This window comes from Scaptodrosophila lebanonensis, unplaced genomic scaffold (assembly GCF_003285725.1).
Source record: "Scaptodrosophila lebanonensis strain 11010-0011.00,11010-0021.00 unplaced genomic scaffold, SlebRS2 tig00001415-arrow-pilon, whole genome shotgun sequence".
Classification (NCBI taxonomy): Eukaryota; Metazoa; Arthropoda; class Insecta; order Diptera; family Drosophilidae; genus Scaptodrosophila; species Scaptodrosophila lebanonensis.
The window spans coordinates 12,322,436-12,340,924 of NW_022060742.1; the positions used below are offsets into that span (position 1 = coordinate 12,322,436).

At 37.2% G+C, this 18,489-nt stretch overlaps 2 protein-coding genes and 1 long non-coding RNA gene across 3 annotated transcripts; all 3 read right to left on the reverse strand.

Annotated features, from left to right (window-relative positions):
- Positions 1–409: 409 nt before the first annotated feature.
- On the reverse strand, positions 410–2,494 carry LOC115632683. The gene has a single exon (XM_030529919.1). It carries the CDS (start codon positions 2,430–2,432, stop codon positions 594–596), a length of 1,839 nt encoding a protein of 612 aa, XP_030385779.1. The 5' UTR covers positions 2,433–2,494; the 3' UTR covers positions 410–593.
- A 15-nt stretch (positions 2,495–2,509) lies between these two features.
- On the reverse strand, positions 2,510–3,071 carry LOC115632684. Its single transcript, XR_003996302.1, has 3 exons — positions 3,023–3,071; positions 2,720–2,840; positions 2,510–2,650 (listed from the first exon to the last, which is right to left on the reverse strand). It is a non-coding gene; the product is annotated as an uncharacterized LOC115632684 (long non-coding RNA).
- A 2,835-nt stretch (positions 3,072–5,906) lies between these two features.
- On the reverse strand, positions 5,907–18,405 carry LOC115632487. The gene is made up of 3 exons (XM_030529665.1): positions 18,030–18,405; positions 17,472–17,772; positions 5,907–7,535 (listed from the first exon to the last, which is right to left on the reverse strand). Exons 1-3 carry the CDS (start codon positions 18,178–18,180, stop codon positions 6,611–6,613), a joined length of 1,377 nt encoding a protein of 458 aa, XP_030385525.1. The 5' UTR covers positions 18,181–18,405; the 3' UTR covers positions 5,907–6,610.
- Between the last annotated feature and the right edge of the window lie 84 nt (positions 18,406–18,489).

Here is an 18,489-nt window from a genome sequence, read left to right on the forward strand (position 1 = left end):
CTGTAGTAATTTAAAAAAAAATTGAATAAATGATCCATTATTTAATTTGTAGTTCTCGAGATCTACATAGTTCGTTTTAGGAAGTCTGTTCATATCTCAAATACCTTTGTTCACACTGGACTTCAAAGGGCTTCTTGTTTTTTACCTCCGATATGTCAATCCTAATATTACTATTCTACTAGTAGGGAGTAAATAGTTACGTATTAGATTAATAAGTTAATTAATGCTATACGGACATTATCCTCCACTTGCTGATATGGTTTCGCTTGAGCACTTGAGGCCTAAAGGCACTTTACTTATTTTTTAAACCAAATCATTCAGCTTAAAACTCGAGAATATAAATAATAACAATTAGCACAACTTTTTACCTAGTGTATTATAGTACATAACCAAATAAATCACTTATAAATACTTCAAACTGGTGAGTGATTTCCTGCCTTTTATTAAAAACATAAGTATTTTTGAACATCCTACATGCATTGAAAGCATAATCCTAACCTAGTTTAAAACACTTTCAATATGAGTTTTGTACGCAATTGAAAGTGCTTTAAGCTAAACTAATATTACAATTTCAATCTTAGTCTTACGACATCTTACTTCAACGTATCTCTGGAATTGGAAACATCGGGTGCCTTTTCAACAATAAGTGGTCTCTCCATCAAAAAATTCGCTTGTGATTTCGTTTCACGGTTTCCATAAATGGGGCCTATATCCGATTGGCTGCGCTGAAGTCCTGTAAGGTTATCTTCTTTTATTCGTTTCTTGCACACACAACACTGGCACTTAAGATCATGAAGGAGCGCGTTATCAGGGTTTGGTTTACAGGTACCCGGGCATCCACAAGCATTCGGTTGGCCAGGCTGGTCAAGTGGTTGACGCTCTGCATTAGGCACCCTATTGAGGCCAGTCTTTGAAGCCTGACTATATGTTCGACGATCGCTGTCCCTCGGCTGCAGAGAATTGGCAATTAGACGGCCATGGGGTACGTAACTACGACCATTCGAAACAGGGCCACGACGTGCACTACAAGGACACTGTTTAGCATTCGTTGTGGAATTTTGGAAATTTCCGCGCGAATAGTTATTCACTTGAGCAAAGCGAGCGTGGCTGCTAGTTCGAGCGCCATGAGAATGGCTACCAGCTCGGGCGATATGAGAGCGGCTGCTTGCTCGACTGCCATGAGAATGGCTGCCAACTCCAGTGCCATGAGAATGGCTGCCAGCTGGGGCGATATGGGAATGGCTGCTTGCTCGAGTGGCGCGAGAATGGGCACTAGGTGTTCGTAGTGGACTGTAGTAGCCGGAGGAAGACTTGGACTGTTTGCTGTTCTTGTCATTCGAATTCCGAGTAGCATTTTGTTGAAGAAAGGAATTAAATGGTCTGGGAAAGCCACTAATTCCAAATAGATTTGCTGGCTTTGAGGCATTAGAAGCTTTTGAATTATGTGAACTCTTCGAGTTACGAACTGTTGAATAAGATGTGGTAGGATAGCCCCGCACTGTGGAGTGAGATGATTTTGGAATGGAGGAGACAGATGGTTTCGCTTTAGTACAAATGCAGTCTCGGCCGCAAAGCTTGTCTGTTTTGAAACCTCCGCCAACACCACGTGACTTTGACTTGGCTCTGGACTTAGACTTGGACTTCTTTTTCTTATGCTTGTCCGGAATGTCTTTTTGCCAGGTCTCGGGGAGATAACGCTTAACTGGCTCTTTGTATGGACGGGCTTCTGTGAGATCTTGCTCCATGCGCTCCAATCTCTTCTGACACGTACAGCACATACAGCCCTTGCCGCTGGGTGGCGTCATATTTCCATACTCGTCAATTGTAACAGTCGTATCGGCTTCATCTCCTCCATCCTGTCCCTCCTTTCGAATGCTTATATCGTTATATTTGCCGCGACGCGTCAAACCGTAGCAGCCGTCACCCTCATCCGTCTCAAAGCAACCCTGCGATTCTGTGGCCAGGTCCTTTAGTTTTCCCCGTAGCTGACTGATGATCTTGCGCTGCTTGAGACGTACATTCCCCATACTCTTAGCGTCACACTCTAGGCTGGGCATCTCTTCCAGACCCATTCTGCCATCGAGGCCCTCGCATGTTATGCGTTCCAGTTCCCTTAGAAGATTACAACGCTCGGAGCCCGTAGAATTCGTTATCTGCCGCAGACGAAACTGTATTCGCGAATAGTGCGAGGTCATTGTGAAGAGGGCATCCTGTAAACTCTCAATGTCCTCCTCCAGTTTGGTCTCGTATGTCGTCAGCTTGCGACAACGCAAGTTGCCTTCTTCGTCTAGTTCGCAATACCGTCGACCCTCTTCTAAATGATGGTGATGCTTATGTGCGGAACCGGTCTTTGCCACGGTCCACGATACGGTTTCTTTGAATTCATATTCATGGTCGGAGCTGTCTTTACGGCCGCAAGTGGGGAACTTCATGTTACCACGATTTCTTATTGGAAATCAGAGTCAGTGTTAGGGTCGTTTCTGTTTAGTTCCTTGTTTATTCAAATTGTATACTTGCCGTTCGAGTAGTGTGAATTAAATGAGAATACAATTTTGAGAAATTTCGCCTAAATTTGAAAAGGTTGTTTTGTGAGACCAAGCTTAGTGAAATATACAAATAAATGGGATTTTGAAGAACTGGTTTCCAGAAGCTGCATAATATACATACACATAAAATGAGGGAAAGTCAATTGTAATTGGAAGGAAGAGCAAACGTTTACCTTTAAAGTAACAAATTTGGCTTAGTCCATAATTTCCTTTTCTGAGCTCTTTTTAATGTTCATCTTATTGCCTAAAACAAATGCTCACACATAATGTTTGACTTAAAAGTCGTAAGAATAACTAAAACGATTTGGAAAATACAAAAAAATTTTGATATATACGATATACTGTGAAAGCTTCACGGTGGCTAGGGAATGGAAGGACTCTGAATAACCTCTTTAAAAATTTACAAAATCATTTGTAAAAAGGACAAATTATAGTTGACAGTAGGCTTAAAAATTGTATGTAGTTATTCCACTTACAAGTCTTTCAGTCAAATCCCAAATAAAATAAAATATTCCGCACATTAAACTGAAATTCGTCTTCTGACGCGATTTATACATATTTCTTCAATGGCATTTTCTTATTGTTTACGTTTAGTGTATTCCAAAGTCGAACTGGAATCTGGAGTCTGTTAATATAGAAGAACATTCAATCATAACTTTTTGTTTTTTTTTGTTTTTTCCCAAAAATAAAATTTATTATATTTTCTAAAAATAATATTTTAAATATTGTTTCTTGACAGCTCTTATGTTTGCACTAATTTCATCTCCAGTTTTGTAAAATTAAGAATTTAACAATCAGTTTCGTTTTTTGTTGTATATGTTTAGTGTATTCCAGAGTCGAACTGGTTAATATAAAAGGGCATTCAATCATAACTTTTTGTTTTCACAAATTCCCAAAAATAAAATTTATTATAATTTCTAAAAATAATATTTAAAATATTGTTTCTTGGCAACTCTTATGTTAAATTAAATTTGACGACAATTTTTTCGGGTTTTGTAAAATAAAGAACTCAACAATCAGTTTTGTTTTTGTTGCTTACGTATATTGTATTCCAGAGTCGAACTGGTTAGTATAAAAGAATATTCAATCATAACTTTTTGTTTTCATAAATTCTTTTATTTTTCTTTATTATGTTTTCCAAAAATATTCTTTAAATTGTTATTTCGCATATTTACACTAATTTTGTCTCCAGTACAATATTTTTATGCAAATTTTACGGTTACCATTTCGAGTTTTGTTAATTTAAGAACTCAACAATCTATTTCGTTCACTTCAAATCTTTCAATTAATATTCAATTAGGCTGGGACTCAGTATCGGCGTTGGCAGAGTAATCACTCTTGTGCGATACCTATCAATGACAAGGGAATGTTTAAAATTTTACACAATTTTGACCATCCCATTAAATACGCCAAATGATTAACATACACACACTCGTATCTCCCAAATCTCTATATCATCATTTTTCACATGGACCATGACGAACGCACACATCTGGCCAGATGTCACGCAGAAGCTGTCGCCTCAATGAGATGGTTGTAAAAACCCTTAACAAGACAATAACGAAAAAACAACGAAACCATTAGTTGAAATGCGTCATAAAAACCAGTCGAGAGACAACAACAACAACAACAACACCAACAACAAATAGACAAAAGATAAGCCGGCAAGAACTTGAACGCATGCGCCAGTAAGCGGGCAGGGAACACAGGACGCGGATGAGGGTAACCAGATATGGGCATGCCAAAAACGATATAGACCAACTTAAGCACACACACAGACACACACACATGCAGAGAGAGCCACAATAGCATTTACTCGTACACTCGGGGCAAGCAAGGCAGACAAATCGACGCACAGGCGCACTCATGAATGAACGAGCGCGCGGGCGCAGAGGGGCCTGAGAACAATATGGAACAGCGAGAGGCTGTAAGGTAACGACGCGAAGCGGCGTCAAGACAATAAACAACCCTAACACACACACTCACACACACGCATACACAGACAGACACACAAGCCAACCTATACTGAGCCTGGTCGACTACTACCTAGGGCTGCAAATATTTGCGTCGCGCATGCGCGGAAAATTGCTAAAAACTGGTTTTTCTGTGTTCTAACTTCTTTGCTTATTTTTAGCCTTGGTAGAGCGGGAACAAACGCTGATGCTGCTGCTGGTTAAGGGATGCCGCCACGGATGCTTCGAGGCAGCTGAAACACGGCGCCGAGTTCAATGACCATGGCCAGGACAAACGACTGTGGGGTAGCAAGCAAGATTTGAGGCCATCAAATGTTTGGTTTGTATTGCTGCTTGTCTGGCTGCCCTGCTGGGACTACGTTTTGATTGATTCAATGGCAAATGCCCTATTTTGCACTTCTCCTCTTCTTCTTCTTCTGCGTCAGTTTCAAATTAAATTTCTGCTAAACAAATTAAACTTAAGAAATTGGTAGCAAGAATGAAACTGTTGCCAATGGGAATATTTTTCAAAACTATTCTATTATTATAGTTTATATTTTTTTCGTGTTAGTCTTTAGCTGAGATCTGTCCTGTTTTGAACAATTCATAAAGTTTATGAGAACTCCTAAATCGATTATGTTTCTGGTGGTTCGAACAGAGAGAGCTTACTCTGAACTAAACTCATATTGTGTGATTCCTGATATATTTTAATTCGATATCGTCTATGGAGCCTGGCATAGCTCAGTGAGGAATGTCACAATTGTCATTTTGTTCCTTGAGTAGGTTCGAATCACGCCGCAATCATCATGACAAGAATAGAGCATGATTACAAAAACGTCAACGTTTATCATACAATTTAAAAACTGTCCAACCTAGGACAGATCTTATATAAAGAATAAAGATTAAAAAAAAAGATATTTATCAGATATTTCCCACAAAAACTCAGTTAAAGATCGACAGTGATTCGATATTCAAATGAAAATCGCCGGATTGGGAAATAAAGATCAGGTATGCCGTTAAGTTTCCATTAAAATTAAAATATTTTATTAAAAATATACATGGGGTTGCATATAATTTGTTTATTAAACGTTTTTGTTTTTTAATGAGAAAACATTAATAATATTTACAACGCTTTGTAAACGATCGGAGAGAAAAAATTATGTATAGCAGAAAAGAAAATGTTCTGGTTCATAAACTTCTGTAAACTAAATATTAAGCTCTAATAATATATCTATGAATATATGTGTGTGAAACTTATAAAATTATATTCTGTTCGCATTGGCAAGATTTCAATTGATTTATTACTTTTTGCTTAAGAAAAAATAATAATAATAAAAATTAAGAGCATGTTCGGTAAACTCTAAATAAAAAGTAATCAGTTTTTCTTCTTTTCTCAGAGCAACTTAAAAAATGTCTACGACTACGAGTTATTGTTTATGTGATGAGACGTTTCGAAAATCTTAACAAAATATAGAATGCAGTTCTTGTATATTAATGGGTGAAAATTTCGAATTTACTTGCGATTTTCGAGCTTCATTATAATGGAGTATATTCTCGTTTGTATGTAATAATGCATTACTTATATATTTAGTTTAACCTTGTATTTTTCCTTCAGGTTGAGTTTACAACTAGATAAACGTTTAATAATAGACTAAATCTCATTTATTGCTAACATCCTTTATGTCTTTTTGTTCTTTTTTCTTTTTGGCAACTAAGTTTTGGAATAGCTTTACAGAACTTTGTGTAGTATGTGTAATGGTTTTTTTTTTTTTTGTATATCTTTGAACTTTGGAGCGCTACATTTGGTTCTACATTGCTAGCTGTTGTGGCAATAGTTGAAATATTTTTCATTCTTTTTTTTTTTGGTATGGCACAAATTTGGCATTGAAGAAAATGTGTATGGCAAGAATAAAGTGTTAAAAAAAAGAAAATGGCAAGGAAATAATGTTTCATTATTTTGTTTAGCATTTTGCTTTGAGCCGCTACATCAATGTGTGTGTGTATATAGTGAGCTTTTTGCTATTTAAACTAACCAGGACCCGTTGAGACCACCCAGCAGCTACTATATCGATTGATATTTCTAAAAATATATAATAATGCTAGGCCTGATAGCTATTTAGCAGCTTCAGCCTGCTGCATTTGTACGAGTAGCAAGAGTATGCGATTCATCAGATTGTCCGCCTCCGAATCCTCCATGCTATTCAGCTTTGCCGATATGAAGCCACAGAATTTGGAGTTGAGCACCTCACGCACCGTTTGCGGTGGTGGCAAGTCAAGTCCACCGCCACCGCCAGCGGCTCCATTCTGTTGCTGACGCAAATGGCGATGCTGCTGCAGCATTTGATCCTCATAGTCATCGGCATCATCGCCGACCTCCGGTTGCTCATCATCGTCGCCCGCCTTGCGGCGACGTTTGCGTCCGGATGCATCGCCACCGGCAACTCCACCGCCATTCATGCTGCCATTGCATAAGCTGCGCGGCGAATTTGAGTCCAAAATGAGCGGATAGGGAAAATCGGCATCGATGGCCTCCAGCTCCTCGACCTCATCGGAGGCATTGCCACCGACGGCGCCATCTTCGTCGCCACTGCGCAACGAATTGTCATCCATGTCATCGAAACTGGTCTGATGGGCGGCGCTGCTGTCGTTGCGGGTGGACGAGACGCGACTATCATTGTGGGCCTGATGCGCTTGATGTGCAGGCATTGGCTGTGGTAGAGGGCCAGTGCTGCTGCCGCTACTGCTTCCAGCACCACCGTCCCCACCAACACCACCGCCAACACCACCTCCAGTGGACAGATCCAGCTCCCGCTTCACATGGTAATAGAAATCGTCGTGGCCAATATTGAGTGGCGAGCCTTTCGAGAGATTGAGCGCAGCAGCTGATGTATCGTAGTAGGAAGAAGCCGCCAGTTTAAGAGCGGATTTGTTGGCGCCCGCGCCAAGATTATTATTGTTGTTGTTGTGGTGTAAGTGTTGAGCAAAAGCGCTGAGAGTAAGGCCCGTGGTCAACGAGTCACTGGCATGTGAGCCGCCTCTGTAAAGACAGAGAAAGAGGGAGAATAAGAATTTAGTAATATACAAAGAAAAAGTATACAAATTATAAACATTCGTACAGAAATATAAACTTAAAAAAATATTTTAAGAAATCAAATTATTATAGGATTCTCAAACCTTTAAAAGATCCGTCATTAACGATACTCTTTAACTTTATTGATTAAACAACTATACTATTACTTATTTTCATTTAGAACTAAGGCGAAGATATGAGAGTTCTTGGATCTATTTATCAACGTATCGTTTATAAATTGGAAAATGCAAAAAATTCGACAACGGATATGATATTTTCACAAATAGGTCTCACTATATTTTATAGTGAGAAGCCTGGGTTGACTATTTAGGATTTAAAGAGATCGCTAAAGATCAAGATTGGATCGTTGCGTTGCGCCAATCAGAGCTGCCAACAATTGGATAAGTTCTGTACACACGGCTAGACGTTTTAGTTCCATCTAGATAAAATGAAAATAAATGCTATTCAGAAACAATGTTGAGTCTAAGAAACATGATAAATAAAATTCAATTAGAGCTTGTTTTTTTTTAAATAACCGTAGTATGAAAAATTGTGGAATAAAATAAATGGAATGATTTTAAAAATCTTGCTTCTTTTTGGAAAAAATTTTAACCCATTTTCCAAAGAAATGTTCAAACTGTCGAATAGAACGATCGTAACTATTCCCCCTATTCGCGCTAAGATCTATCTTGTTTATCAATCGGAACTCACAGTGTTTCCATTTACATCCTAGTTGCTCATAATTGTCGCTTTAAAACAGTTGACATCGATCGCTTTTTCTTTATAAAGTTACAAAGTTATGCCTGGTACCTATCTTTCGATTTTTACATATATGTTTCATAATGTATATCTCTAAACTATAAAACTAATCGCTTGTGTCACCACTAACTCGACCAAGCCGCAGCTGTTGATAAAAATAAAATGTAAGACATTATGTTCGGCATTAAAGGCCTCGAACTGAGTACAATCAAAAAGAATTGTCCACAGGCCTGAACTTGGAAAGACTGAACAGTCCCGGTCTGAACGGTTGACAGACGGTTCGTCTAGCGGAAGCAAACACTGATAAGCCAAAGAATCTAGGAACCGTCCATCCGCAAACCACAGAAGTCGCAAGCAAATAAAGCGTATTGTCAGCTTAAACATTTTACCAGCAGGCTCGAAAACATGTGAAAATGCATTTGGCCGTGATTAAATTTTTAGAGAAAAAATGGAAAATGGACAGGCCTGGCATATCGTTTTACAGCTGTACGACGACGTGTCATTCCAATTGTCAACTACCTGCTCGACATGCCTGTTCTGGTCCTCTAATGGGCCAAGCCGAGGCTTGTGACAATACTGGAGCTCTGTTGCTGCATTCCCATTCGAATATTCGGGCTGTGTGCTAAAAATAGCCACGTTTTCAGGCACCCAAGGGCAGCTGCCGGTTTGCTGAGAGCGCTGGGAAATGCATTTGAAATTTGAGTAGGAAACGCGTCGCTCTTTTCAGCAGGAAGCCAACACGATAGGACAGAGGACACAGGGCCAGGACAGGCCAAGTCGTGCCATCGGTGGCATTAGTAATGGAAAATATGGTTTTTGGTAGTTTTGTGTCGAATTTTGTTTTGGGGTTCGAAAGCACGTTTTTCGTCTTACAACGAGCAGAGGACAATGTCTTCTTGGGGTTGAAACCGTTTGTGCTATTTTTGGAAAATATACACTTATCCATGTATACATTTTCTCGTACTATGTGTGTATATATGCAATTGTTTGTTTCGTTTGTATTTTTTATTTGAAACAGTTTTGAATATTTCCATGGGTGGGGAATAAAAATACAATAATAATACATTTGTAGTTGAGGGACAAAAAATAAAATATTTAAGCATATATACTTAGTATAGCGATCATGATTAACAAATATTAGTTAAATTAGTTAAATTTTATATTTTTTAAATTATTAGCATTCTTTCCTTCCCTATCAGCTTTCAGTTTAGGAGATCTACATAAGGTTGGTCAATAAAATGTTTTCTCCGGAACAACAATTTCTTTTTTTTAAGGCGACCATTATTTGTTTAATATAGATGATGTACAGTACAATTTATGATCTTTTGGCTAAGTATAATTTTTTTTGGTTTAAATTACAGATTACGCTAAAAAAAATAACTTTTGTAGTTTCTTCTTGAATTACTAGTCTAGTAAGAAAATATAGAACACCAAGTTCTTAACACACACGGAACAGGACAGCCAGCGGATATGTAGCGATCGAAGCATAGAGTGAACTGTTTCTCAGGCTAAGTAGAACCTGCTGCTCAATTTTTGAGACTCTAGCTCGCATACTTCCTGAGTTCCTTGAGTTCATACAGACAGAAGCAGATACTTTTCTTATCTCATTTTGCTGTTGAAATATATTTTTCGTACCTTGTTGGAATCTGCCATGGCTTATTTGAATACTGTTTTTTTTTTTCAGGCTAAAGAGAATCTGCATCTTAATTTTGTCAACTTTGGTTCCCATACTACATGAGATCCCTAAGTGTATAAAGACAGATACAGATATCTCAGTTGAGTGATGAAAAATTGATGCTAATACTTTGGAAAGCTTTGCCACGCCTCTTGATATTGATCACAATACCCCCTTTTTTTACTTTTCAAGTATATGGTATAGGGTGGCAATAAAAACTATCCCTTAACATTATGAAGCAATTATAATCTCTGACCTCAACTTATTTGCCTTTTTTAACAAGAACAACAAATGTTTTTGTGAGGCAATAAATTTTGCAATAAATACCACATTGAAGTCTAAAAAATCCAATAGAATTGTAGGCATAAATCATAAATGAAATAAATAACTAAATAAAGAACAAATTAAATTAATCGTCTGAGTAAATAATAAACACTTTGAAAATGAAGCAATGTGAAATGAATAAACCTATTACGCAAATTGGGTATACGCCCATTATTCGATGCCCAGGCGATTGAGTGGAGTGACGCACATGCGAAAGCATTTTAAAATGCGAGTTCAGAACCTCAGAAAACGTCGCAAACACAATTCAAAGTGGCAATGTGGCAGACTAGCGCATTTCTGGGCTTGGGCCCGGCTGTGATTTGTTGGGGCCGCCGTACCCGAAGCGCGCGTTCAAAACAACAACAACAATAATAACACAACAACAATTTCATCAATTTTCAGCTCATTTGCTTATTAAATCATAAGCGTGACACATATGGTGTATGTGTGTGTGAGTGTGTGTGGCAGATACACCAGCAACCCCGTTAGTGCTACTCTCGGTCGCAATATTTTTAGCCCTGGTCCAGTCCAGTGCTTTTGTGTTTTGCTCAACTTGCTGTTGATTACAATTGCGCTCTCACACACACACACACACACACACACACACACACACACCTACAGAATTATATACTTACAATATGTACATACATATGTATATACACATGAGTCCATCATATTTGACATGCCACAATTTTTAATCTACAGTTCTAAACTTGGTCGACTCGTTAGTCTCATACTCGTATGCTGATTGTCATACATATTTGCGCTCAATGCATTAATTTATCATTTCTACTCTCGCCGCTCTCTCTCAGCAGCCGCAGCAAGCAGCGAGCAGCAATCACCACCACCACCACCACCAGCATCAGCATCAGTACCACCACATTAGTGATTACACACACACACACATGCCCACACGCTTAAATGTTTCGCTGGTTTTTGCAGCTTCCCTCGTCGCGTTTTCATTTCATTCCACATCACTTTTCTTTTATACCCTGTACCCGAAGGGTGCCAGGCAATACTAGAAAGTCTAAGCAAGGAGGCGTCGATGAAGATGTCTCCGTTTGTCCGTTTGTCTGTCTGTATGAACGCGGATAACTTTTGAACCTTAAAAGCCAGGAACAGCAAACTTGATATGTAAATAGGACTTATCCATATGCGTAGCAAGTGTATGGCAAACCATTTATAGCCCCATTAATTGATATAACTGTCATCATGTAGAAAAACTTGTGTGTTTAATAAAACATTTTTATTACAATATCTGCCTCACTTTAATCTAAAGTTCTTGTCATAGAAAGGATAGATACAAAAAAAAAACACTACCTCCTTAGTAACAAAAGTTTTTTGTTCATTTCAATATCGGCAGCATATTTTATATTTATTAGATATTTATAACAGGGGTGGGTATAGGATATACAAATGTCGTGAAGGCACGACTAAAACGTTTTAACGTTCAAGTGGCGGCAGCATCAACATTGCTTGTGTAATTTTCGCTGGACTGGGCCGACGAGATCTGTTTTTATGGCTCAAGCTGCTGGCGAGGCTGTGACTCTCTGGTCGTAGCCCATAGCCAGGCCGTTGTCTGTTATCAGCTCAAAATAATAAAAATTTAAATATGTGTGTGCCTGTGTATGTACATTGAAGCGGACGCGAACGGGGCCGTCGAGAGTTGTTGTTACTGCTGCTGCCGCTGTTGTTGCTGCTGTTCACGATGTGGGTACAGTCAATTGAAAGGAAATGGCCTTATTTCATATAAATATGTACATAAAGTACTACACACATACATATGTACATATGCATACATACATACGTACAACGCTCCTACATATAAGCCACAACAACATCATCATCAACAACAACAAGAGTCATGGACAGCATCACGACGCTTTCATTTGTCCGCTGGACTATTGCGCGTTCTTTTGTTGGAATTGGAATTGGTTTTTTCCGTCTGATATAGACATATGTACGAGTATGTCCATATGTGTATGTATGTATGTATGTGCAAGCAAGTATTTCTGTATTTGGCAGATGTTTTCACTCTTCTGAGCTGAGATTTTGCTGGTCTTAATGTTTGGCATATGCAAATTGACGGGATTGAACAATATCTACTATAGGCCAGCTCCTGTGCACCCGTATGCATGACTGATCAAGGGTTACGGGGGAGCTCTTTAATTATAATTACACACACGATAGTTTACGTTTTCGCCGTGCGGGTTATACCTTTCATAAAATGTGTTTCAGTTTTATTCAATAGGTGAATATCGTGCTTATACACTACTTATTATCATCCTTGGAAGCTCTTAACAACTTTCTCACCCTCTTTTAGACTTGAATAGTGTTCCCGAAAACATAACTTCAGCTTATCACTTTTTTCAATCAGACCATATATGTGTTATGGACACAAATAGGTATAAATATCGAAATTATGCTCGTTAATATTAATATTGTTCTGCATTTACCTCGCCAGCTACCAGACTATTCCAAATTATGATTCGAGGTACCAGGAAGCTGCCACCACCTAGTGGGTTTGGCCTGATAGACGAGTACAGTACTACTACTAATACTATTTTACCCCTTTACGGGTCAAATTTACTAACATTTTTCTAGAAAGTCAATCTGATAAAATTAAACAATTTTGAAGACAAAAAGTCAGACATTTCTACACATATTTATGGTGTTTTTAGTTATCAATGCAAAATCAAAAGTAAATAAAGTAAAATTAATGATGGAAAAAAAATTTACATAAAAAAATAAACACTTATGTAAAGATTTGCCGTAAATGGTCAAATTATATTAAAATTATGAGAATAGATTATTAAAAATTATTGTATGAATCCCTATCGAGTTAAAAAGTTATAAACTATCAAGAACAAAAATTTATATCGATTTTAAATATAACTCACAACCGTCATTGGTCACCAGTTTTATCCGAAGCCACATCAACTCAATTAAGATGCCGATAAAAGCATAATGAATTTAGCCTTAAAGGACTGACACTTATTCTCCACAATCGACTGCCTTATTTCCATTATTTAAGACAGATACGAACAAGACCATTCCTATAACAAGCCATACATACATAATATGTACATGTACATACCCTTTTGTCATTCCCGGCATTGAGTTTTGAAAGAAAAAACAAGAGAGAACGCTACAGTCGAGCAAGCCCGACAGTGTAATACCCTGTACCCAGGTAAACTTCCGTCACTGAATTATATGCGCCCAAAGCAGCAGCAAAAAGAGGAAGAAGAAGAGCGAAATTTTAAACAACAGTAGATAATTATTTATAAATGATGTGTGCAAAGTTTGGTTTAGGTAGCTTTTGAAATGTGGACGCTATTGACGAAATTCTGCAGCGGGGGAAGGGGGGGAAAATTAAAAAAAAAAAAAAATAAACTCGTCCTTACCTAGGAGAATCTGGATGCCAACTTTGGGTATTCTAGCTTTTATAGTTTCTGAGATCCTTGCGTTCATCCAGACGGACAGACGGACGGACATGTCTAGATCGATTTCTCTCGTCATGCTGATCAAGAATATATATACTTTATGGGGTCGGAGATGCTTCCTTCTGTATGTTACATACTTTGCACAAACCTAATATACCCTTTTTACCCTACGGGTACAGGGTATAAAAACGCGCAACTCAAGGCTTATCAATGTAAATATAAAGTAGACATCACAATAAAATAATGGAAAAATCCCAGGAGTGGTTTTTGGTTTAAATGGAGATCAATTTTTCCTAATATATATAAAGTTTGCATTTTAAATGAAAGGTTGTTGTTGCTGTATTTTTAAACCTTAGTATTAGTGGATGGTATCAAAGGTTTTGGTAGGATCAGCTTGATGGATTAGAAGGTCCCTTGATACCAATTTTACTGTTAATTTGTCAAACAATTATTCAGAGAGTTTTATACCTGTTTTTCCCCCAGTTTCAAAGCAATTGAAATGGTTTTTAAAACGTAGATACTTTTTAAAACAGATCATTATAGATATTGTCTTAAACAATAAATCTATTCAAAAATAATATTTTAATATTAAAAAAGACTTTTTAAATAACTTATTTCAAGGAATTGTGTTCAAATTTAGATTACTTTTGTACTTGTGTACTTTTAAATAAATACCAAAATATGAAATATAAGATAAATGAGAGTTCTTATTTATAACTTTATCGAAATCCAAATTCAAATGTTATTTTACATCCTTATAAAGGAGAAATCATATCATTATCAGTGAAGTATTAATCAACACAGTGATTTGCAAGCAGATCCCGACATTTTGGTGTTTATCTTGATAAATAATTGTACCGAAAATATTAAATACGACAGTTTTTCTGGATTAGTCAATCCAATAGTTAGTTTTTTCCTATGAGTAACCAAAGGATGAGTGTTCCATGCTAAAGGTCCTGCTTTGACATACATAAATTACCTCTAATGAGTCATTAATAGCTCAAGTAATAACACGGGAAATTAGAAAGAGGCGGTCATTGATTAAATTTCTTTCTCTGGGCATATGCTTGTGTGTATGAATTCTTATCTATTTGTTTGCCACTTAGTTTCTGAGTGATTTGAGCTCTGTGCAGCATAGGCTTGACTCATACCCATAATTATTCCGTCCGCAAACTTTGCATTATCAGCACTGACCCTAACCTACCCCTAACCCAGGGTACGCAAAATTCCAAGAACACATTAGTCGACACTCTTGAGCTCCATAAATGCCAAGGCGCCTCTTTTCGAAGAAACATTAAAATTAGCAACAAATAGTTGGGGTAACAATGTCAGAAGACACTGTGCTGAGACTGAGTGGATATTATGTAAAATCATCTGTTGCATAGACACGAGTCTGTTTCTTACTGTCTGAATCCAAAGACATCTGAAAATATAAAGGCTTTACCTGCGTACTTTGCTAGGTTTGTATACCCTGTTTAAAGCGTGAAATGAACTGCAAAAAGGGGTGACTGTATGAACATCGACAACTTTAGAATTATGTCAGCTATTGACACCAATCTTGGCGTGTAGTCTTGTCTTATCCAATTATAGATCAAGTTTATCACGAGCTTAGTATTTATTTTATATATTTTCTATCATTTTTTGTTTATGGCGATATTGCGATTTAAATGATTTTCTATTTATAATGCCTCATATAAATTTTTTTTAAATCATTCTTACTACCATCTATCTTAATTACGATGAAGTAACCAATTTAAGTATTTTTGAGTACGGAGGAATACCCTCTAGAAAAAATAAATAATAATATAATAAATTTTATTTTGAAAGAGTTTTGTATTGACCCGTTTTTACACAGTATATAAGAGTCGAGGGCGCATTAAAATGTATTTCATTTTCAAACAGATCTTTGAACAAAGCTAACGTTGACAGCGCTAATGATGATTCATCAGCAACAGCTACAACAACAAGCACCACCACCACCAACAACAACAAAAACATCAACAGCATGGGCTAAGGAAGCACTCTCTGTATTTTGCTTTTTGTACTGACACGCGCAATTTTTGTACAAACAAAATTGAAACTTTCAATTGCATATTAAAATTGTCTTTTGTAATTCATTTGTGCCCCTTTGTTGTTATCATTCTTGTTGCTGTTGCTGTTGTTGTTGCTACTACTGTCGACGACTGACTGGCTTGGTAAACAAAGTGCATGAATCAAAGCCGAGCCCAAAGGCTGGCGATAAAGCAGCGTAACATACACAATGGCAAGGTTAAAATTATGGATTACGACAAAACCAAAAACCAAAATACGCACAAACAAACTTATATACATGCATATATATGTATATTGGATGTGTGTATGTATGTACTTAATTCACATGTGCAAAAAAAAAAAAACAAACTACAAAAGTGCAGAACAAAAACTAAAGCCAAAACAACAAGAGCCGTTATTCATAATCAAGCCGCACTTTGCACTTCAATGGCGCTTTGTTTTACATTTATCATCGTAATACGTTTTAGTCAAATTACGTAGATAGATAATAAATGAGTACCTACACACATACTATACACTACTATATATATATATAGTATGTACATAGTGTTATAATTTCGATGATTGAATTGTTCAATCAGGTGGCAGACGAGTGTAACTCGAATTAGGGCGATAAAGCTGTGGCATTTTTAATAAGGGTAATGAGCCATTTACATGTGTACATATGTATGTATGCACATACATATGTATGCATGCACTACTTGCGTATATTTACAATTGTATGTATGTAATCTAAATAAGTGTGTTTAGGAAGCGGGTGACTGGTAGTTGAAAATAATTTATGAAACGGTCAAGATGATTCAGAAGATTCGACTTAGCTCTAAATTGAAAACGAAAGTGCAATTAGGCTGGACCTTATTTTGAAGTAAGAAAATTATTAGGACTATAAAATAATTATAATCGTGTTTGTTATCGTACGAAGTTCTTTTTAAATAGACTACTTTGGAAAATAAAGCTCCTCTCACACAGGCAAATTAATAATATTTTACAGATTAAACAACGAGTTATAGATTTATAAAAACATGATTGGGTATGTATTAAGTATTTAATGTATGAAAGTAAGCTTTTTGGGTTCAAACAATTTTCCATTAAGTACTCGTATAGAAATCCTTCTAAATACAAGTAACTATCGTTGGTTTATGTTTATTTTTGAAGATTTGTAAATAATTTTAATAGGATTGGTTGTTATACCTTACCTCACATATATTTTAAAATATTTAAAATAATTGAAAACATCAACACTAATTAATGTCACTAAAACTACTAGATTTATAAATGTTACATTTTAAAAGTCAAGTCTGCGAATTATGTTTTTTAAGGGTGCTGTAATACACTATTTATATAAGAGTTTCTTATTTAATTAATCGAAGCAAGAATATAACAATGATTGATCTATAGATATAGTATATTCTCAGCTCTTTGGTTGACTAAAACTGAATTGAATTTATATTAAAACAAAAAATTTAATATCAACATGAAGCATAATTTATTTTCAATAAATGGAAATTTGAAATGAAAGTTTTGGGACCACTCTAATTTGTGATGAACTTGCGAACAGCTCAAAATTGTTGCGTATTAAAAATACTATATTTATGGCAAGCATCCTTAGTTATTAAAAATTATTATGAAATACGTTTTCTTTCTACTCACTTTCTTTCCCTGATGACGTCGCGTAGAAAATCCATTGCTTCGTACAGACTCCATTTGGGCTTAAAGCCATTGCCCATGATCTTGACGTGGGCCAATTCACGACGATAGGATTCGCGTAAGGATTTGAAGGCACGCGCCACTCGACGTCCGGGCGCATTAAACTCGCGTCCAATGTGTTCCCAGGCACGATTCTTCTCCTCCTCGGCGCCCTTAAAGTTTGGCAGACGCGAGTCCCACAATATGGGATTGTCGTGGACCATTTGTATGAGCTTTAGCTTGTCGGAGGCATTGCGACGCACCACTGTATGGCCAAGTGGTAGCGTAAAGATACAGGGAGAGAAAAATATAGTAATTACGTTGGGCATAAGTTGCGAGGGGTCATTGATTAGGGGGCAAGTGACATACACTCAGAGAAAAACACGATTTCAAAAACAATTAGACACATCCAATAAGTATTTTCATTATTTGTAAACAAATTATTAAGTGTTTTCGATTTCGAACGGATTTGCTTTGATTTCTTTTTCTCTGAGTGTAGCAATTTTCTAATAGTCTACGCACATTTTTTGATCTTCTGAGTGGGCACTGCAGCCAGCTCGACCTTAGGCTTCATATCCAGAGCAATAGCAGCCGCAGCGGCGCTTAAATCTTGCAGCGAGGAGGTGGTCGGAGAGCCGGAGGCGGCGTTGCTGGCACTGCTAACGGGTGCCATCAATATGCGCTGCAGTATGTAGGGATTAATGTTTGCAGAGTTTGTAGGGCAGCGATAAACAATATGATTATTAGAAAGTGCTTCTTCTTCTTCCTATATGACACTTTTGCACACTTTGTCACCAATAATAATTCCACTTTTTCACACACATACACACACAAACACACATTCAATCATATGTATAGAGACGGTGATTGCCAGCGAGATCAACTGGGGCGGCGGCTACTACCCTCTCACGACCAAGTTTAAACAGCAACTAAAAACCAAAACCAAAAAAATAACAACCACCGCAGCGACGACAGCGTCGGC

Coding starts and splice junctions, on each gene's coding strand:
- LOC115632683 (XM_030529919.1), bottom strand. CDS start 2,432: ATGAAGTTCCCCACTTGCGGCCGTAAAGACAGCTCCGACCATGAATAT.
- LOC115632487 (XM_030529665.1), bottom strand. CDS start 18,180: ATGGCACCCGTTAGCAGTGCCAGCAACGCCGCCTCCGGCTCTCCGACC. Junction 17,773..18,029: donor CACTCAGAAGATCAAAAAAT/GTGCGTAGACTA, acceptor TTGGCCATACAG/TGGTGCGTCGCAATGCCTCC. Junction 7,536..17,471: donor GACGTCATCAGGGAAAGAAA/GTGAGTAGAAAG, acceptor CTGTCTTTACAG/AGGCGGCTCACATGCCAGTG.